Source organism: Mustela nivalis (assembly GCF_964662115.1).
Source record: "Mustela nivalis genome assembly, chromosome: X".
Classification (NCBI taxonomy): Eukaryota; Metazoa; Chordata; class Mammalia; order Carnivora; family Mustelidae; genus Mustela; species Mustela nivalis.
This window is the reverse complement of record NC_139040.1, coordinates 72,643,183-72,667,252: the sequence shown is the minus strand read 5'-3', so window position 1 is coordinate 72,667,252 and position 24,070 is coordinate 72,643,183. Positions and strand designations below refer to the sequence as shown.

The 24,070-nt window shown below is 35.7% G+C and overlaps 1 protein-coding gene across 1 annotated transcript in view; it reads right to left on the bottom strand.

The window, feature by feature from the left end:
* Positions 1-23,847, bottom strand: part of EDA2R (ectodysplasin A2 receptor) — a gene marked incomplete at both ends in the record, with an annotated part of 37,583 nt that extends 13,736 nt beyond the window's left edge. The window contains one exon of the mRNA XM_082715897.1: positions 23,761-23,847. Coding sequence (XP_082572023.1) covers positions 23,761-23,847 — 87 coding nt within the window. The remainder of the gene's footprint in view (positions 1-23,760) is intronic.
* Positions 23,848-24,070: the final 223 nt, after the last annotated feature.

Genomic DNA, 24,070 nt, shown 5'->3' with positions numbered 1-24,070 from the left:
GGTCCAAACACTCCCCACGACAAGTAAGGAGGAACTCTACAGGGTTGGACCAGTGGGAAAGAGCAGACAAAACTCAACAACAAAGTACATATAGCAGACATGAAAAACACTTCCTAAAGTGTCAGGCCCTGGACAGTGTATGACCCTTTTTTAATATGGCATTACTCTCAGGTGTAGGAAAGATAACACACTTATAAAACATGCAAAAGACAGAAGCTTACCCAAAATGAAAAGATGGAGGAAATTCTCCCTAAAAGAAAGGTTGGGAAGAAATCACAGCTAAGGACTTTCTCAAAGCAGATAAAAGCAATATATCTGAAAAATAATTTAAAGCAGCAGTCATAAGACTACTAGCTGGACTTGAAAAAGCACAGAAGACACCAGAGAAACCCTTGCTACAGATATAAAAGAATTAAAATTAGTCAGTTTGCCATAAAAATTGCTACAACTGAGATGAAAAACTGGATACAATCACAACAAGAACTGAAGAAACAGAAGAGATATTTGGTGATATACATAGATAAATAAATAGCTAGATGAAATTATGAAAAATAATGAAGCTGAAAATAAGAGGGAAAGAAAATTACTAGATCATGCATGTGGTCTTAGGGAACTCAGTGAGTCCATAAAGGAACATAATATCCATATCATAGGAGCCCCAGAAGAAGAAGAGAGGAGAAAAATGGGCATAAGGTTTATTTGACACAAATTATAACTGAGAACTTCCCAAATCTGGGGAAGGAAATATGCATTCAAATCCAAGAAGCATAGAGAACTTACCTCAAAATCATTAAAAACAAGTCAACACCAAGACATAACACAGTGAAACTTGTAAAATACGAGGATAAAATAAAATTCTGAAAGCAGCTAGGGAAAGGATTTTTTTAAAATTATTTGTTGTGTTAGCTAACATATATTACATCTTTGTTATTTGATGTCATGAGAGAAAAAAAAAGTCCTTAACCTACAAGTGTAGACACATAAGGTAGCAGCAGACCTGTCCCTTGAAACTTGGCAGTCCAGAAGGGAGTGGAAGGAAATATTCAACATGCTACAAGGAAAAATATGCAGCAAAGAATTATTTATCCAGCAAGTCTGTCATTCAATATAGAAGAAGAGATATAGTTTCTCAGATAAGTAAATACTAAATAAGTTCATGAACACTAAACCAGTTCTGCAATAATATTAAAGGGGACCATTTGACTGAGAAAGAGAGACCAAAAGCAACACAGTCTAGACAGAAACAGAGACTTTACAGGTAATATACTGGCACTAAGCTCATATATGTCAATAATTATTCTGAATGCAAGTGGAATAAATGCTCCAAAGGGCATAAGGTATCAGAATGAATTAAAACAAAAACAAAAACAAAATCTTCAAGACCCATTGATATGCCACTTACCAGAGACTCATTTTAGACACAAAGACACCTCCAGTTTGAAAGTGAGGGGGTGGAGAATCATTTATCATGCTAATGAACATCAAAAGAAAGCTGGAGTAGCCATACTTATACCAGACAAACTAGATTTTCAAACAAACACAATAATGAGAGATGAAAAAGGGCACTATATAATAGTAAAGGGGTCCACTCAGCAAGAATATCCAACAGTTTTAAATATTTATGCTGCTTACTTGGGAGCAGCCAAATATATAAATCAATTAATAAAAAAATAACTTGAAGAAACTGATTGATAATGATACAGTAATAGTAAGGGACTTTAGCACCCTACTCACATCAATGGACAGATCATCTATGCAGAAGATCAACAAGGAAACAAGCTTGAATGATACACTGAACCAGATGGACTTAACAGATTCAGAGCATTTCATCCAAAAGCAGCAGGATATACACTCTTTTCGAGTGCGCAAGGAATATTCTCCAGAATAGATCAACTACAAGGTCACAAATTAGGCTTCAACCTCTACAAAAAGACTGAGATCATACTATGCATATTTTCAGACCAGAGTGCTATGAAATTTGAAGTCAACCACAAGAAAATGTTTGGAACAACCACAAATACATGGAGGTTAAAGATCACCCTGCTAAAGAACAAGTGGGTTAACAAGGAAATTAAGGAAGAATTAAAAAAAAAATGGAAGAAACTGAAAATGAAAACACGACATTTCAGAACCTCAGGGATACAGCAAAGGCACTCTTAATTGGGGAGTATATGGCAATACAGGCCCTTCTCAAAAAGCAAGAAAAGTCTCAAATATGCAATGTAACATTACACCTAAAGGAGTTGGAAAAAGAATAGCAAATAAAGCCTAATGCCAGCAGGAGAAGGGAAATAATAAAGATTAGAACAGAAATCAATGATACACAAATCAATAAAACAGTAGAGCATATCAAGAAAACTAGGAGCTGGTTCTTTGAAAGAATTAACAAGACTGATAAACCTCTAGCTAGGCTTATCAAAATGAAAAGACAAAGTATTGAAATAAATAAAAGCATGAACGATAAGAGGAGACATCACAAACAATGCCACAAAAATATAATTATAGGAGAATATTATTAGCAGTTGTTTGTGAACAAATTACACAATCTGGAAGAAATCAATAAATTCCTAGAAACATATAAACTACAAAAACTGAATCAGGAAGAAATAGAAAATCTGAACAAACACATAAAAGAAATTGAATAAAAAAAAAATCTTCCAACAAAGGAGAGTCCAGAGCCTGATGACTTTCAAGGGGGAACCCTAACAAACCCTTAAAGAAGAGTTAATATCTATTATTCTCAACTTGTCCCAAAAAAATCAAAATGGAAGGAAAACTTCCAAACTTATTCTATGAAGCCTATATTACCTTGATCCCCAAACCAAAGGTTCCACTGAAAAGAAGAATTATAGACCAATATCCCTGATAAAACTTGATGCAAAAATTCTCAATGAGATACTAGCTAATGGAATCCAAGAGTATATTAAAAGGAATATTCACAAAGACAAAAGGTATTTACCCTTGTCCCTATTGTTCAACATAGTACAAGAAGTCCTAGCAACATTCAGACAACAGAAAGAAATAAAAGGTATTCAAATTGGTAAAAAAGAATTCAAACTCTCTCTCTTCACAGGTGACATGATACTTTATCTGGAAAACCCAAAACACTCCATCCCCAAATTACTAGACCTCATATAGTCATTCAGTAATGTGGCAGGATACAAAATCAATGCACAGAAATCATTTGCTTTCTTATACACTAACAATGAAACGGTAGAAAGGGAAATTAGAAAATTGATTCCATTGACAACAGCACCAAAAGCCATAAGACAGCTTAGAATAAACCCAAACGAAGAGGTAAATGATCTATACTCGAGGAAGTATAGAACACTCATGAAAGAAATTGAAGAAGACACAAAAAGATGGGGAAACATTCCATGATCATATATCAGAAGAAAAAAACATTGTTAAAATGTCTATGCTGCCCAGAGCAATATATACTTTCAACATCATCCCAATCAAAATAGCAAATGACATTTTTCAAAGTGCTGGAAAAAAAAATCCAAAATTTCTATGGAACCAGAAATGACCCTGAATCACCAAGGAAATGTTGAGAAAGAAAAACAAAGCTGGTGGCATCATATTGCCTGTTTTCAAGCTTAATTACAATGTTGTGATCACCAAGGTAGCATGGTACTGGCACAAAAACAGACACATAAACTAATGGAACAGAGTATAGAGCACATAAATGGACCCTCAACTCTATGGTCAAATAATATTCAACAAAGCAGAAAAAAAATCCAGTGGAAAAAAAGACAGTCTCTTCAATAAATGGTGCTGGTAAATTGGACGGCTATGTACAGAAGAATGAAACTTGACCATTCTCTTACACCATACACAAAGATAAACTCAAAATGGATGAAAGACCTCAGTGTGAGACAGGAATCCATCAAAATTCTAGAGGAGAACATAGGCAGTAATCTCTTCGACATCAGCCACAGCAACTTCTTTCAAGACACATCTCCAAAGACAAAAGAAAAAAAAAAGTGAAAATGAACTTCTGGGACTTCATCAAGATCAAAAGCTTCTACACAGCAAAGGAAACAGTTATCAAAACAAAGAAGCACCTTATGGAATGGGAGAAGATATTTGCAAATGAAACTACACACAAAGGTCCGATATCCAAGATCTATAAAGAGCTTCTTAAACTCAACACCCATAAAACAAGTAAGTCAAAATATGGGCGGAAGACATGAGCAGACACTTCTCCAATGAAGACATACTAATGGATAACAGACACATGAAGAAATGTTCTTCATCATTGGCCACCAAGGAAATTCAAGTCAAAACTACATTGCAATAACACCTTATGCTAGTTAGACTGGCAAAGATTAACAAGGCAGGAAATAACAAATATTGGAGAGGCTGTGGAGAAAGGGGAACCCTCTTTTACACTACTGGTGGGAATGAAACTTGGTGCAGCCACTTTGGGAAACAGTGTGGAGATTCCTCAAAAATTGCAAATAGAGCTACCCTATGATGCAGCAATTGAACTACTGGGTATTTACCCCACAGATACAGGTCTAGTGAAAAGAAGGGCCACATGTACCCAGATACTTATAGCAGCAATATCCATAATAGCCAAACTGTGGAAAGCTCCAAGATGCCCTTCAACAGATGAATGGATAAAGAAGATGTGGTCTATATATACAGTGGAACATTACTCAGTGATCAGAAATGATGAATACCCAATTTTTGCATCAACATGGATGGGACTGGAGGAGATTATGCTAAGTGAAATAAGCCAAGCAGAGAAAGTCAATTATTATAAGCTTTCCTTACTTAAGGAGCATAAAGAATAGTATGGAAGACATTATGAGAAGGAAGGGAAAAATGAAGGGGGGCTAGAATCGGAGGGGGAGACAAACCATGAGAGACTGTGGTTTCCATGGAACAAACAGGGTTTCAGAGGAGAGGGTGGGGTGGGGGTATGTTGGCCCAGTGATGGGTATTAAGGAGGGCACCTATTGCATGGAGCACTGGGTGTTATACATAAACAATGAATCTTGGAACACTACATCAGAAACTAATGACAAACTGTATGGTGACTAACATAACATAAAGATAATAAAAAGGATAGATGGTCTATATTCCAGAATGGCAGGGTTATTCAATATCCCCTAAAAATCAAAGTGATAAACAACATCAATATAAGAAAGAATAGCAACCAAATGATCCTCTCAATAGATGTAGAACATGTATTTGACAAAATACAGCATCCTTTCTTGATAAAAACCCTCCATAAAGTAGGGGTGGATGACACATAGCTCAACATCATAAAAGCCATACACAAAAGGAAAAACTGAGAGCTTTTCCCATAAGGTCAGGAACAATACAGGGACATCCTCTCCCACCACTGCTGTTTGACATAGTACTGGAAGTCCTAACCTCTGCAATCAGCAACTAAAATGAATAAAATGCATCTAAATCATCAAAGAAGCCAAAATTGCACTCTTCAAAGATGACAAGATATTCTATGTGGAAAACCCAAAAGACTCCACCAAAATGTTGCTAGAACTGATACAGGAAGTTAGCAGAGTTGCCAGATATAAAATCAATGCACAGAGGTGTGTTGCATTTCTATATACCAATAATGAAGCAACAGGAAGAGAAATCAAGGAATTGATCCCATTTACATTTGTATCAAAAACCATAGGATACCTAGGGATAAACCTAGCCAAAGAGGTAAAAGACTGTAGTCTTAAAACTATAGAACACATATGAAAAAAATGAGGTAGAAACAAAGAAATGGAAAGCATTCTATGACCATGGATTGGAAGAATAAATATTCTTAAAATGTCCATACTCCCCAAAGCAATCTACAAATTCTATGCAATACCTATAAGAATAACATTAGCAACAAGATGGGATTGGGAGGGAGACAAACCATAAGTGACTCTTAATCCCACAAAATAAACTGAGGGTTGCTGGGCGGAGGGGTGTTGGGAGAAGGGAGGTGGGATTATGGACATTGGGGAGGGTATGTGCTTTGGTGAGTTCTGTGAAGTGTGTAAACCTGGTGATTCACAGACCTGTACCCCTGGCGATTCACAGACCTGTACCCCTGGGGATAAAAATATATGTTTATAAAAAATCAAAAATTAAAAAAAATTAACAAAAATAACATTAGCATTTTTCACAGAGCTAAAATAATGAATCCTAAAATTTGTATAGAACCCGAAAGGATCCTGAATAGTCAAAATAATCTTTTAAAAAAAGAAAACCAATGTGGGAGACATTACAATTCTTGACTTCAAGCTGTATTACAAAACTATAATTAATAAGAGAGTATGTTTCCTTTGTCTTTGGAGACATATCTTGAAAGACGTTGTTGTGGCCTCCTCTAGGATTCTGATGGATTCCTGCCTCACGTTGAGGTCTTCTATCCATTTTGAGTTTATCTTTGTGTATGGTGTAAGAGAATGGTCGAGTTTCATTCTCTACACATAGTTGTCCAATTTTCCCAGCACCATTAATTGAAGAGACTTTTTTCCACTATTTTTTTTCTTGCTTTATCAAAGATTATTTGACTATAGAGTTGAAGGTCTATATCTGGGCTGTCTGCTCTGTTCACTGGTCTATGTGTCTGTTTTTATGCCAGTACCATTCTGTCTTAGTGATCACAGCTTTGGATTAAAGCTTGAAATCAGGTAATGTGATGCCCCCAGTTTTGTTTTTATTTTTCAACATTTCCTTAGCAATTCAGGGTCTCTTCTGATTCCATTCAAATTTTAAGATTGTTTGCTCCAGCTCTTTGAAAAATACTGGTGGAATTTTGATTGGAATGGCATTAAAAGTATAGATTGCTCTAGGCAGTATAGACATTTTAACAATGCTTATTCTTCCAATCCAAGAGCATGGAATGGTCTCCCAACTTTTTGTGTCTTCAATTTCTTTCATGAGTGTCCTGTAGTTCCTTGAGTACAGATCCTTTACCTCTTTGGTTAGTTTTATTCCCAGTCATCTTATGGTTCTTAATGCTATAGTAAATGGAATCAATTCTCTAATTTCCCTTTCTGTATTTTCATTGTTAGTGTATAAGAAAGCCACTGATTTCTATACATTGACTTTGTATCCTGCCACGTTACTGAATTGCTATGTGAGTTCTAGTAGTTTGGGGGTAAAGACTTTTGGGTTTTCCATATAAAGAATCATGTCATCTGCGAAGAGAGAGACTTTGACTTCTTCATTGCCAATTTGGATACCTTTTATTTCCATTTGTTGTCTGATTGCTGTTGCTAGGACTTCTAATACTATGTTGAACAAGGGTGGTGAGAGTGGGCATCATTGTCATGTTCCTGATCTCAACGGGAAGGCTGCAAGCTTTTTTTCCCATTGAGGATGATATTTGCTGTAGATTTTTCATAGAAAGATCTCATGAAATTGAAGAATGCTCCCTCTATCCCTATACTTTGAAGCATTTTAATCAGGAACGGATGCTGGATTTTGTCAAATGCTTTTTTTACATCAATTAAGAGGACCATGTGATTCTTCTCTCTTTTCTTATTGATTTGTTCTATCACATTGATTGTTATGCAAATGTTGAACCACACTTGCAATCCATGGATAAATCCCACCTGGTCATGGTGGATAATCGTTTTAATGTACTGTTGGATCCTATAAGTTACGATCTTGTTGAGAATCTTACCATCCATATTCATCAGGGATATTGGTCTGAAATTCTCCTTTTCTGGTGGGGTCTTTATCTGGTTTGGGGATCAGAGTAATGCTGTCTTCATAAAAAGAGTCTGGAAGATTTCCTTCTGCTTCAATTTTTTGAAAGAGTTTCAGGAGAATAGGTATTATTTCTTCTTTTAAAGTTTGGTAGAATTCCCCAGGGAATCTGTCAGGTCTCAGGCTTCCGTTTTTTGGGAGGTTTTTTGATCACTGCTTCAATCTAGTTACTAGATATTGATCTATTGAGGTTGTCAATTTCTTCCTGGTTCAGTTTTGGAAGTTTATAGTTTTCCAAGAATGTATCCATTTCTTCTCAATTGCTTAACTTATTGGCATGTAGCTGTTGATAATAATTTCTGATGATTGGTTCTGTTTCCTGAGTGTTAGTTGTGATATCCCCCTTTTCATTCATAATTTTATTAATTTGGATCTTCTTTCTTTTCTTTTGGATTAGTTTGGTCAATTGTTTATCGATCTTATTGATTCTTTCAAAAAAACCAGCTTTTAGTTTCATTGATGCATTCTACTGTATCTCTTGTTTCTATCTCATCAATCTCTGCTCTAATCTTGATTATTTCCCTTCTTGTGTGTGGAGTTGGCTTAATTTATTGTTTATTCTCCAGTTGTTTAAGGTGTAAAGACAGCTGGTGTATTCTGGATTTTTCCATTTTTTTTTTTTGAGGGAGGCTTGGATGGCTATGTATTTCACCCTTAGGACCGCCTTTGCTGTATCCCATAGGTTTTGGACGGAAGTGTCTTCATTCTCTTTGTTTTCCATGAATTGTTTAAGTTCTTCTTTGATTTTTTGGTTGATCCAAACATTCTTAAGCGAAGTGGTCTTTAGCTTCCAGGTGTTTGAATTCCTTCTGAATCTTTCTTTGGTTGAGTTCCAGTTTCAAAGCATTGTGATCTGAGAATATTCAGGGAATAGTCTCAATAAGGGGCGGGTGGTGGGAGGCTGGGTGAGGCTGGTGGTGGGTACTATGGAGGGCACATATTGCATGGAGCACTGGGTATGGTACATAAACAAATTCTGGAATACTTAAGAGAAATTAAAAAAAAATAAATACAATTTTTTAAAAAAAGAAGAAAAAAATGATCAATGCTAACATCACCAGAAATGGAAAACAAACAACCAAGAGAGTATGTTACTAGCACAGAAACAGACACATGGATCAATGGAACAGAATAGAGAATCCAGAAATGGACCTAAAACTCTATTCTCAACTAATTTTTGACAAAGCAGGAAAGAATATCCAATGGAAAAAAAGACAGTCTCTTCAACAAATGGTGTTGGGAAAATTGGACAGCAACATGCAGAAGAATGAAACTGTACCACTCTCCTATACCATACACAAAAATAAAACCAAAATTGATGAATGACTTAAATCTGAGACAATTAGCCATCGATATCCCAGAGAATACAGGTGGCAATATCTTTGACCTCAGCTGCAGCAACTTCTTACTAGACACATCTCTGGAGGCAAAGGAAATAGAAGTGAAAATGAACTGTTGGGACTTCATCAAGATAAAAATCTTATACACAGCAAGGGAAACAGTCAATAGAATTAAAAGGCAACAAGTGGAATGGGAGAAGATATTTTCAAATGAAAAAAAAAATCAGATAAAGGGCTAGTGCCCAAATAGATAAAAAACATACCAAACTCAACACTCCACCTCCCAAAAAATCTAGTTAAGAAATGGGCAGGGGGGCGCCTGGGTGGCTCAGTGGGTTAAGCCACTGCCTTCGGCTCAGGTCATGATCTCAGGGTCCTGGGATCGAGTCCCGAATCGGGCTCTCTGCTCAGCGGGGAGCCTGCTTCCCTCTCTCTCTCTCTGCCTGCCTCTCTGTCTACTGTGATCTCTCTCTGTCAAATAAATAAAAATAAAATCTTTAAAAAAAAAAAAAAGAAATGGGCAGGGGCCGTGACCAGGCATTTCTCCAAAGAAGACACAAAAATGGCTAACAGACACATGAAAAAAAGGTCAATGTCACTCATCATGAGGGAAATACAAATCAAAACCACAATGAGATACGACCTCACACCAGCCAAAATGGCTAAAACTAATACCTCAGGAAACAACAAATATTGGTGAGGGTGCAAAGAAAGGTGAAACATCTTATGGTGTTACTGGGAAAGCAAATTGGTACAGTCACTCTGGAAAACAGTATGGAGGTTCCTTCAAAAGTTAAAAATAGAGCTACCCTACAACCCAGGAATTGTACTAATAGGTATTTACCCAAAGGATAAAAAGAGAGTGATTCAAAGGGATATATGCATCCAGTGTTTATAGCCATTATCCACAATAGCCAAAATATGGAAAGAGCTTAGATGTCCATCCATTGATAAATGGATAAAGAAGAGGTACTGTATTATGAGATTATATATATTTATATTTATATACATATAAATATAAATATAAAGTTTATATAAATATATTTTATATATAAAAATATAAAAATATATATAAGAATGTATATAAAAATATGTATATATATAAAAATATAAAATATAAAAATAAATATAAAAATATAAATAATATATTTATATATTATATATGTTTATGTATATAATTATATGATATATTATATAATATATTAATATATAATAGGTATCATTATACCTATTATTAATTATTAATAATTATTAATTGATAAGTTAAATTATTAATATGTATTCTATAAGTGTACATTAATAAATATTAAATGCATGAAAATTATGTATGATATATTTATATTTATTTATATAATATACATATATGTATAAATATAATGGAATATTACTCAGTCATTGGTAGAATGAAATCTTGCTATTTGTGGGGTACCTGAGTGGCTCCGTTGGTTAAAGCCTCTGCCTTTGGCTCAGGTCATGGTCCCAGGGCTCTGGGATCGAGCCCTGCATCAGGGTCTCTGCTCAGCAGGCACCCTGCTTCACTACCTCTATCTCTCTGCCTGCCTCTCTGCCTACTTGTGATCTCTGTCTGTTAAATAAATAAATAATATATTAAAATATATGTCCACAATAGCCAAACTATGGAAAGAACCTAGATGTCCATCAACAGATGAATGGATCAAGAAGATGTGATATACTATGCAGCCATCAAAAGAAATGAAATCTTGCCATTTGCGATGACGTGGATGGAACTAGAGGGTATCATGCTTAGCGAAATAAGTCAATCAGAGAAAGACAACTATCATATGATCTCACTGATATGAGGAAGTAGAGATGCAACAGGGGGGGTTAAGGGGGTAGGAGAAGAATAAATGAAACAAGAATGGATTGGGAGGGAGACAAACCATAAGTGACTCTTAATCTCACAAAACAAACTGAGGGTTGCTGGGGGGAGGGGGTTTGGGAGAAGGGGGTGGGATTATGGACATTGGGGAGGGTATGTGCTTTGGTGAGTGCTGTGAAGTGTGTAAACCTGGTGATTCACAGACCTGTACCCCTGGGATAAAAATATATGTTTATAAAAAATAAAAAAATTTAAAAAAAATTTTTAAAAAAGTAAAAAAAAATAAATAAATAAAAATGGGCAGAAGACATAAATTTACATTTTTTTCCCATAAACATACAAATGGCTAAGATACACATGAAAAGATGCTCAACATCACTCATCAAGGAAATACAAATCAAAATTGCAATGAGATACCACCTTGCACCTGTCAGAATGGCTAAATCTGTAGCCCAATTCATTAAGTACAAAGTGCCCCAATAAATAATCAATAATGTAAAAGGGAAAGTTACAATAGACACCATAAAGATACAAATGGTCATAGTAGATTACTATGAATAATTATATAGCAACAAACTTGAAAACCTAGAAGAAATGGATAAACTTCTTTAAACATACAACCTTCTAAGACTGAATCATAAAGAAAGAAAATGTGAATAGACTGACTACACACAATAAAACTGAATCATTAATATAAAAACTCCCCCAAGACAAATCCAGTGACCAGATGGCTTCACAGGTGAATTCTACTACATATTTAAAAAAAAGAGTTAATACTTAACTTTCTTAAATTATACCAAAAAACTGAATACAAAGGAATACTTCTAAGGTCATTTTACAAAGCCAGAATTAAAAGGCTACCAAAACCAGACAAAGACACCATAAAAAAAAAAAATTAAGGGCTAATATTCCTGAAGAACATAGATGAAAAATCCTCAAAAAATATTAAAAAACCCATCCTATAATACATTAAAAGGATCAGGGGGCACCTGGGTGGCTTGGTTGGTTAAGCATCTGACTCTTTTTTTTTTTTAGGTTATTTATTTATTTATTTGACAGACAGAGATCACAAGTAGGCAGAGAGGCAGCCAGAGAGAGAGGAGGTTGCAGGTCCCTCGGTGAGCAGAGAGCCCAATGTGGGGCTTGATCCTAGGACCCTGGGATCATGACCTGAGCCAAAGTCAGAGGCTTAACCCACTGAGCCATCCAGGCTCCCCTAAGCATCTGACTCTTAATTTTGGCTCAGGTCATGATCTCAGGGTTGTTAGGTCGAGCCCCATGTTAGGGTGTGGAGCCTCCTTAGGAATCTCCCTACTTGTCTCCTTCTGCCCCTACCCACTGCTTGTGCTCTCTCTCTGTTTCCTTCTATTTAAAAAAAATAATAAAGAAAGAAAGGAAAAAAAAAAACCCTGAAAATAAAAAACAAGCAAAATAACAAAAAAGAGTTCCTCTTCCTTTCTTAAAATAAAAAAATAAATAAAAGTATCATACACTACAACCAGGTGGGATTTATTACAGGAATGCAAGGATGGTACAACATCTACATACCAACCAATAAACATGATATACCACATTAACAAAACGATGGATAAAAATCATATGGTTGTCTCAATAAAGACAGAAAAAATTTTGGAAAAAAACTCAGCAAACATTTATTATAAAAATTCTTAATAAAATGTGTACATAAGGACAGTACTTCAGTATAATAGGACATATAGGACAAACCAACATCTCACCTTTTATTGAATGGTGAAAAAACTTTTCCTATAAGGTCAAGAACAAGGCAAACATGTCTACTCTAATTTTTATTCAACATACTATTGGAAGTCCTAATCAGCCCAAGTAGGGAAGACAAAGAAATAAAAACCATCCAAATTGGAAAGGATGAAGTGAAAGTATCACTATTTGCAGTTGACATGATATACAAAAATACAAGTATAGGAAAACCTAGACTCCACTACACAACTATTAGCACTAATAAATGAATTCCATAAAATCACAAAATACAAAATTAGTATTGGTATCAGTTTTGCTTCTATACACTAATAATGAGCTATCAGAAAGAGAAATTGAGAAAAAATAATCTTATAATCTTATTTACAATTGCTTGAAAAAGAATAAAATACTTAGGAATAAATTTAAGCAAAGAGATGAAAGACCTATACAATGAAACCTATGAGACACTGACCAGAAAATTTGAAGAAGACACAGGTAATTGGAAATATACTCTGTTCTCATGGATTGGAAGAATTAATATTGTTAAAACATGTATACTAACCAAGCAATTTACAGAGCTAATGCAATCCTTGTCAAAATAACAGTGGCATTCTATAAGAAGTAGAAGAATCCTACAGTTTGGATGGAACCACAAAAGACACCAAATAGTAAAAGCATTCTTGAGAAATGACAAAGCTGGAAGCATTACACTCCCTGATTTCAAACTATACTATGAACTATAGTAATCAAAATAATATGGCACTGGCATGAAATATATATATATATATATATATATGTAATTAATTTATGATGAAAGAAATAACTGTATAATACAATGGTGAAAAGAGAGTCTCTTAAATAAATGATTTAAAAAAACAAACAAATAGAGAGTTACATGGAAAACAATGGATCTGGACCACCATCTTAAGCCACAGAAAAAGGAATTGCAGATTTGAAGGTAAGACCTAAATCCATAAAACTCCTAAAAGAAAACACAATAAGCAATTTGACATTTTCTTTGCAATGTTCTTTGGACCAGTTTTCTCAGGCAAGAGCAACAAATCTAAAATAAACAGATAGAATTACATCAAACTAAAAACAAAAAAAAACCAAACAAACAAACAAAAAAACTTTTGCACAGCAAAGGAAATTATCCACAAAACAAAAATGTATTCTACTGAAAGGGAGAAGATATTTGCAAATCATACATCTGATAAGGAGTTAATATCCAAAATATATAAAGAACTTACACAAATCCATACGAGAAAGTAGTCTGATTCAATATTTGGCACAAGACTTGAAGAAACATTTTTCCAAAGAAGATGTACAACAAGGCATATAAAAAGATGCTTGACATCAATAATCATCAGAGAAATGGAAATCAAAAGCAGAATGAAGTACCATGTCATTGCCATTGGATTTGCTGTCATCAAAAAGGCAAAAAAAAAAAAAAAATGTTGACAAGAATGTGGAGAAAAGGGAACCCTCATACACTGTTTCTGAGTATATATATATATATATATATATATGCACAACTACTATACAAAACAGTATGGCATTTCCTCAAAAAAAAAAAAATAGATAGAAAGATCATACAGTCCAGCAATTCCACCTTTGTGTGGTTATCTGAAGAAAACAAATACCTCAATATAAAGAGATATATGCACCCCCCCATGTTTGTTGTAACATCATTCACATTTGCCAAGCTATGTGGCTTATGGAAGCAAACTATGTGTCCATCTATAGGTGGAAGGATACAAGAAGATGCAGTGGGTATGGAATATTAGCCACAAAAAGTAATGAAATCTTAACATTTGCAACAATGTGGATGGACCTAGAGGGTCTTATGCTAACTCAAGTAAATCAGACAGAGAAAGCCAAATACCACATAATTTCATTTTTATGTGGAATTTAAGACAAAACAAAACAAGTAAGCAAAACAAAATGGAAACAGATTCATAAATACAGGAAACAAACTGTTGGTTACTAGAGGGGGGAGGATTAGGGGTGGGGGAAAGAGGTGAAGCAGATTAAATAGTACAAACTTCCAGTTATAAAATGAACAAGTCATGGAGATGTATTGTACATAATAGAAAATGTAGTCAATAATATTGAAATTACTTTTTACGGTGACAGATGGTAAATGTACTTCGTGGGGATCAATTCATAATACATAGATTTATGCAATCAATATGGTTTACAGCTGAAACTAATAGGATAAATGATAGCATACAAAAAATTCAATGAAATTTTAAAAATTAAAAAAATAAAAGCATTTTGCAGTACGTTTTTTCTAACCTATTAGATTAACAAAAATTTAAAATGTTTCACAGCACTGTTGCTAAAGCTATAGGGAAACAGGTGATAGATGTTGGTTAACTGAACATTAAAAAAAATAGGAGAGGAACTAAGATGTATTGTGGATTGCAAACTCACTATAAGAAAAAATCGTTTGACAAAGTACAGCATCCCTTCCTGATCAAAAGTCTTCAAAGTGTAGGGATAGAGGGCACATACCTCAATATCATCAAAGCCATCTATGAAAAACCCACCGCAAATATCATTCTCAATGGAGAAAAAATGAAAGCTTTTCCGCTAAGGTCAGGAACACGGCAGGGATGTCCATTATCACCACTGCTATTCAACATAGTATTAGAGGTCCTAGCCTCAGCAATCAGACAACAAAAGGAAATTAAAGGCATCCAAATCGGCAAAGAAGAAGTCAAATTATCACTCTTCGCAGAAGATATGATACTATATGTGGAAAACCCAAAAGACTCCACTCCAAAACTGCTAGAACTTATACAGGAATTCAGTAAAGTGTCAGGATATAAAATCAATGCACAGAAATCAGTTGCATTTCTCTACACCAACAGCAAGACAGAAGAAAGAGATATTAAGGAGTCAATCCCATTTACAATTGCATCCAAAACCATAAGATACCTAGGAATAAACCTAACCAAAGAGACACAGAATCTATACTCAGAAAACTATAAAGTACTCATGAAAGAAATTGAGGAAGACACAAAGAAATGGAAAAATGTTCCATGCTCCTGGATTGGAAGAATAAATATTGTGAAAATGTCTATGCTACCTAAAGCAATCTAAACATTTAATGCAATTCCTATCAAAGTACCATCCATCTTTTTCAAAGAAATGGAACAAATAATGCTAAAATTTATATGGAACCAGAAAAGACCTCGAATAGCAAAAGGGATATTGAAAAAGAAAGCCAACGTTGGTGGCATCACAATTCCGGACTTCAAGCTCTATTACAAAGCTGTCATCATCAAGACAGCATGGTACTGGCACAAAAACAGACACATAGATCAATGGAACAGAATAGAGAGCCCAGAAATAGACCCTCAAATCTATGGTCAACTAATCTTCGACAAAGCTGGAAAGAATGTCCAATGGAAAAAAGACAGCCTCTTCAATAAATGGTGCTGGGAAAATTGGACAGCCACATGCAGAAAAATGAAATTGGACCATTTCCTTACACCACACACAAAAATAGACTCAAAATGGATGAAGGACCTCAATGTGCGAAAGGAATCCATCAAAATCCTTGAGGAGAACACAGGCAGCAACCTCTTTGACCTCTGCCGCAGCAACATCTTCCTAGGAACAACGCAAAAGGCAAGGGAAGCAAGGGAAAAAATGAACTATTGGGATTTCATCAAGATCAAAAGCTTTTGCACAGCAAAGGAAACAGTTAACAAAATCAAAAGACAACTGACAGAATGGGAGAAGATATATGCAAACGACATATCAGATAAAGGACTAGCAAACTCAACACCCAAAGAACAAATAATCCAATCAAGAAATGGGCAGAGGACATGAACAGACATTTCTGCAAAGAAGACATCCAGATGGCGAACAGACACATGAAAAAGTGCTCCAAATCACTCGGCATCAGGGAAATATAAATCAAAACCACAATGAGATATCACCTCACACCAGTCAGAATGGCTAAAATCGACAAGTCAGGAAATGACAGATGCTGGCAAGGATGCGGAGAAAGGGGAACCCTCCTACACTGTTGGTGGGAATGCAAGCTGGTGCAGCCACTCTGGAAAACAGCATGGAGGTTCCTCAAAATGTTGAAAATAGAACTGCCCTATGACCCAGCAATTGCACTATTGGGTATTTACCCTAAAGATACAAATGTAGTGATCCAAAGGGGCACGTGCACCCGAATGTTTATAGCAGCAATGTCCACAATAGCCAAACTATGGAAAGAACCTAGATGTCCATCAACAGATGAATGGGTATTCATCATTTCTAATGGAGGCATAATACTCCATAGTGTATATGGACCACATCTTCCTTATCCATTCGTCAGTTGAAGGACATCTTGGTTCTTTCCACAGTTTGGTGACTATGGCGATTGCTGCTATGAACATTGGGTTTCAGATGGACCTTCTCTCATTACCTCTGTATCATGTGGGTAAATACCCAGTAGTGCAATTGCAGGGTCATAGGGAAGCTCTATTTTTAATTTCTTAAGGAATCTCCACACTGTTTTCCAAAGAGGTTATACCAACTTGCATTCCCATGAACAGTGTAAGAGGGTTCCCATTTCTTCACATCCTCTCCAACACACGTTGTTTACTGTCTTGTTAATTTTGGCCATTTTCACTGGTGTAAGGTGGTATCTCAATGTGGTTTTAATTTGAATCTCCTTGATGGCTAGTGATGATGAACATTTTTTCATGTGTCTGTTAGCCATATGTATGTTTTCATTGGAGAAGTGTCTGTTCATGTCTTCTGCCCATTTTTTGACATGATTATCTGTTTTGTGTGTGTTGCATTTGAGAAATTCTTTATAGATCCTGGATATCAACCTTTTGTCTGTACTGTCATTTGCCAGTATCTTCTCCCATTCCATGGGTTACCTCTTTGTTTTGTTAACTGTTTCCTATACTGTGCAGAAGCTTTTGATCTTGATGAAGTTCCAAAAATTCATTTTTGCTTTTGTTTCCTGTGCCTTTGGAGACCTATCTTGAAGAAGTTGCTGTGGCCGATATCAAAGACATTACTGCCTATGTTTTCCTCTGTGATTGTGATGGATTCCTGCCTCACATTTAGGTCTTTTATCCATTTAAAGTTTATGTTTGTGTATGGTGTAAGAGAAGTAAAGTTTCATTCTTCTCCATATAACTGTCCAATTTTCCCATCACCATTTATTGAAGAGACTGTCTTTTTTTCCACTGTATATTTTTTCCTGTTTTGTTGAAGATTATTTGTCCATAGAGCTGAGGGTCCTTATCCGGGCTCTCTACTCTGTTCCAATGGTCTATGTGTCTGTTTTTATGCCAGTACCATGCTGTCTTGGTGATCACAGCTTTGGAGTAAAGCTTGAAATCAGGTAACATGATGCTCTCAGTTTTATTTTTGTTTTCCAACATTTCCTTAGCAATTCGAGGTCTCTTCTGATTCCATACAAATTTTAGGATTGTTTGCAACAGCTCTTTGAAAAATACTGGTGGAATTTTTATTGGAATGGCATTAAAAGTATAGATTGTTCTAAGCAGTATAGACATTTTAACAATGTCTATTCTTCCAATCCAAGAGCATAGAATGATCTTCCATCTTTTTGTGTCTTCTTCAATTTCTGAGTGTTCTGTAGTTCCTCTTTGGTTAGGTTTATTCCCAGGTATCTTATGGTTCTTGGTGCTATGTAAATGGAATCAATTCTCTAAATTCCCTTTCTGTATTTGCATTGTTGGTGTATAAGAAGGCAACTGATTTCTATACATTGACTTTGTATCCTGCCACATTACTGAAATGCTGTATGAGTTCTAGTGGTTTGGGGGTGGAGTCTTTTATGTTTTCCATATAAAGTATCATGTCATCTGCGAAGAAGGAGAGTTAGACTTCTTCATTTCCAATTTGGATACCTTTTATTTCTCTTTGTTGTCTGATTGCTGTTGCTAGGACTTTTAATATTATGGTGAACAAGAGTGGTGAGAGTGGGCATCCTTGTTGTGTTCCTGATCTCAAAGGGAAGGCTGTCAGCTTTTTTCCATTGAGGATGATAATGAGGATGAGGATGATATCCCTCTATCCATAAACTTTGCAGCATTTTAATCAGAAATGGATGATGGATTTTGTTAAATGCTTTTTCTGCATCAATTGAGAGGACCATGTGGTTCTTCTCTCTTCTCTTATTGACTTGTGCTATCACATTGTTTGATTTGCCAATGTTGAACCATCCTTGCAGCCCAGGGATGAATCCTACCTGGTCATGGTGGATAATCTTTTTAATGTGCTGTTGGATCCTATTAGCTACGAGCCTGTTGAGCATTTAGCATCCATATTCATCATGAATATTCATCTGAAATTCTCCTTTTTGGGGGGGTCTTTGCCCAGTTTGGAGATCAGGGTAATACTGACTTCATAAAAAGAGTCTGGAAATTTTCCTCCTCCTTCGATTTTTTGAAACAGCTTCAGGAGAATAGGTGTTATTTCTTCTTTGAAAGTTTGATAGAATTCCCCAGGGAGTCCTTCAGGTCCTGGGCTCTTGTTTTTTGGGAGGTTTTGATCACTGCTTCAATCTCATTACTAGATATTGGTCTATTTAGGTTGTCAATTTCTTCCTGGTTCAATTTTGGAAGTTTATAGGTTTCCAGGAATGCATCCATTTCATCTAGGTTGCTTAACTTATTGGCATGTTACTGTTGATAATAATTTCTGATGATTGCTTCTATTTCCTTGGTGTTAGCTGTGATCTCTCCCTTTTCATTCATAATTTTATGAATTTGGGCTTTCTATCTTTTCTTTTGGATTAGTGTGGCCAATGGTTTATTGATCTTATTGATTCTTTCAAAAAAACAGCTTCTAGTTTCATTGATGCATTCTACTGTATCTCTTATTTCTATCTCATCAATCTCTGCTCTAATCTTGATTATTTCCCTTCTTGTGTGTGGGGTTGGATTAATTTGTTTTTGATTCTCTAGTTCTTTAAGGTGTAAAGACAGCTGGTGTATTCTGGATTTTTTCATTTTTTTGAGGGAGGCTTGGATGGTTATGTATTTCCCCCTTAAGACCACCTTTTCTGTATCCCATAGGTTTTGAACTAAAGTGTCTTCATTCTCATTGGTTTCCATGAATTGTTTCAGTTCTTCTTTGATTTCCTGGTTGATGCAAGCATTGTTAAGCAAGGTGGTCTTTAGCTTCCAGGTATTTGAATTACTTCCATACTTTTCTTTGTGGTTGAGCTCCAGTTTCAAAGCATTGTGATCTGAGAATATGCAGGAAATAATTTCTGTCTTTGGTATTGGTTGATCCCTGACTGGTGACCCAGTATGTGGTCTATTCTGGAGAAGGTTCCTTGCACTCTCAAGCAGAATGAGTATTCTATTGTTTTAGTGTGGAATGTTCTGTATATATCTATGAGGTCCATCTGGTCCCATGTGTCTCTCAATGCTCTTGTTTCTTCATTGATTTTCTGCTTGGATGATCTATTACTGAGAGTGGGGTGTTGAGATCTCCTACTATTAATGTATTCATATCAATATGACTATCGTCATTAAAAGTTTTCCTATGTAATTGGCTGCTCCCATATTGGGGGCATACAAATTTACAAATTGTTAGATTTTCTTGGTGGATAATCCCTTTAAGAATTATGTATTGTCGGGGTGCCTGGGTGACTCAATGGGTTAAGTCTTTGCCTTCGGCCCAGATCATGATCTCAGTGTCCTGAGATCAGGCCCTGCACTGGGCTCTCTGCACAGTGAGGAGCCTACTTCCCCCTCTCCCTCTGTGTGCCTCTCTGCCTACCTGTCATCTCTCTCTCTCTGTGTCAAGTAAATAAGTAAAATCTTAAAAAAAAAAAGAATTATGTAGTGTCCTTCTGTATCTCTGACTACAGTCGTTAGTTTCAAATCTAATTTATCTGATGTGCGAATCCAGCTAGCATAATTCTTACATAAATTCTGATGCTGATAGTGTTATAAATGTATTTATTTATTATAGATAACTTATTAAATAAAACATAAAATGACATGCAACCAAAAATCACAATCCTAATGGGCTTATCCTAAAAATATAAGATATTTCAATATTTAGAATTTATTGATATATACAATCGAATTAACATGTTAAGGGGAGAATTGATGAGATTGTCAACAAATGTTAATAAAATGTGACAATATTTGTAATCATTTCTGATTTTTAAAAATCTTATATATTATATGAAAGATTTAAAAAACACTCCATATGCTGCCATCTTGTCTGCCTACTGATGTGCCTTAAACTCGTAAGTAATAAACAGATAAAGTCAATTAACATATGGTTTCACTTGTGGAACTTAAGGAATAACATGGAGGACATTTGGAGAAGGAAAGGAAAAGGGAAGGGGGTGGAAATTGGAGGGGGAGATGAATCACGATACTATGGACTCTGAGAAACAAACTAAGGATTTTAGAGAGGAGAGGGATGGGGGGTTGGGTGAGTCTGGTGGTGAGCATTAAGGAGGGTACATATTACATGGAGCACTGGGTGTTATATGTAAACAATGAATCTTGTTTACATATAACAAAAAACTAATGGTGTATCATATGGTGCCTAATATAACACAATAAAAAAAGAAGAAACAATAAACAATGAAGAGTGAAACAATCTGAAATTGTTCACAGAATTGAAAATGCAAATAGATAATAAACTCAAAAAAATTTCCCCATCAAATAGAAAAAAAAGGTAAGATAATATAAAGTTCTCATAAATTAGTAATTTTAAATTACAAAGGAATGTATAAAATTAATAGATGATAGAAACATGCATTGTTCATGTGTGATTTGGCTTTTGGAATATAAGAAATCCATGCACTATTGAAAATAATTATAATTGTAATGGACATAATTAAAAAAATTCAGAAGTGTTATCTGCTAATATATTTCAAGAATTTCTAAACAGTGTACATAACTTTGCATAGTAATAACACTTTTAGAAATATGTCCTGAGGTAATATTGTTGATTTTCTGTAAAGATTTATTTATAATAATGTTTACAATCCATATGAGTAAATTTTAAAGCTAAATATACGTAACTGTAAAAACAAGCCTGTGTCAGATGATGTTAACTGCTTATCTAAACGTTATTGCCCATTTTCTTATTTATTAATAGCACATTGATTTCATTCTCACTTGCAAGGTAACCAGTCTCAAGAACTGATTCTTGGTTGGCCTTAGTTAATCTTGGTAATCCCATTACCACTTGCCAGGTATTCATTTCCTAGCCTTTCTTGGAGTTTAGAGATACAACATCGAATTTGCACCTATAATATAAAAGGAGAAATCTACTCTTCCCTAATAAAGTCAAGCTAGTTTGTCCCTGCCCCTTCTTCCTGAATTTGACTATGCTGTGAAGATGTGATGCTTTGAGTTATGGCAAAAGAGGACACAAGCATGAAGACAAAACAAGATACCGAAGATGAAGAATAAAGAGAGCCTGGGTCCCTGAAAGCATTGTTGATCTGCTCAACCAAACACAGTCTCCTGACCTCTAGACTTTATTACATAAATAAATGTGTTTAGCATTCAAGTTACTGTTGCTTTATGTTACTTTTAACTTAGCACATCCTAATTGAGTCAGAGATAAACTAATTCCCTCATAGCAAAGCTTAGACTCAAACCCTTGTTTATCTGGCTCATGTTTATTTTTACTGAGCCATTTTGACTTTGGGAAAGTCATGCATCCTCTGAGTCTTAGTTTCCTAATATAAAATGGGGTTCTTAATACCTCCTTGGTGGGACTTAGAGCCAAACTGACAATGCACATGAAAGTCCTTTACAAGGTACAGACTGCTATACAAGTACAATCTGTTTATGTATAAAGCTTTTGCAGGAACACAACATTGCATCTCATTTGTTTTCTCTGAGCTTTCTAGTGGTGTTATAATACACAAATGTACATTTCATCATGGGTCATGTTTAAAAGTTTGGTAACAGCAGTTTGATAGATAGACTAATTTTTCTACCTTGAAGAAGATGAGAAATAAAGAGATAAGAAGGTGGGCTAAATAACTGTATTTTATTTTACTTATAGGATCATGTCACTTTTCTAATCAAAACCCTTCAAAGGGTACCTGGTGTAGCTAGGGAAAAAATGAAAATTTCTCATCATAGATTTTAAGACTCCACATGGTTTGGCCCAGACCTTCTTCTACAACCTCATTGTGTACCACACTCTATTTCACTTTACATCAGCTGCACTAACCTTCTTCTTTTTCCTTGTATATAACTAGTTCATTCCCACCTTGGGATTCTGTACTAGCTATATTCTGTCCCTGGAATACACCTCCTTAGAGAGGCTTTCCTCTGCTACCTGATCTGAGGTACCTCTGTATCAGATCAGACCTGAATCTTGCTCCTGAATCCCAAGAGGGTGGGCCCTAATTTAGTTGACAGATTTCCCTAATGCTAAACAGTCTTCTTAGGCCTCTGCATTCCATATTTGCTCTTGATATATGCCATTATCTCATGGAATCCTCCCCTGACCCTGATCCTGTCAAGTGGACTTTTTGTTGGCACTGTCACTGCTATTATCATAATCTTTGGATTCCATGTTTTTTTTTTTTTCAATTTTTTATTTTTTATAAACATATATTTTTATCCCCAGGGGGGTACAGGTCTGTGAATCACCAGGTTTACACACTTCACAGCACTCACCAAAACACATACCCTCCCCAATGTCCATAATCCCACCCCCTTCTCCCAAACCCCCTCCCCCAAGCAACCCTCATTTTGTTTTGTGAGATTAAGAGTCACTTATGGTTTGTCTCCCTCCCAATCCCATCTTCTTTCATTTATTCTTCTCGTACCCACTTAAGCCCCCATGTTGCATCACCACTTCCTCATATCAGGGAGATCATATGATAGTTGTCTTTCTCTGCTTGACTTATTTCGCTAAGCATGATACGCTCTAGTTCCATCCATGTTGTCGCAAATGGCAAGATTTCATTTCTTTTGATGGCTGCATAGTATTCCATTGTGTATATATACCACATCTTGTCTGATAAACTGGATTAGCCACAGGTTAATGACTCTCTTAATAGTGGAACCACTCAGTTGTGAGGCTGAGTCCTAGAATATGACAGAAGTAAGTGTCCTGATCAGAGGTACTTACCTTAGAGAGTTCTTGTCCAGGTCCACACAGTTGGCAGGTGACACACTGTCCCCATTGGTCCCAGTACTCATTTTCTTGGCAATCCATGGTGGGAAGGCTGTGGATACATAACACAAAAAATAGGGAGCTAGTGAAAAGGGAAGGTGGTGGCTTGCTTTATGTGTCACTTGGTTTATGGGTCCACTTTATATAGTCTCTTGCTCTGAGTTACAGGGGGTGAGAAAGCCAATCCAAAACTGCTAACACTTACATAGCTCTGACCATGTGCCAGGAATTCTTTTAAATGCTTTACATTTAATAATAATTAATT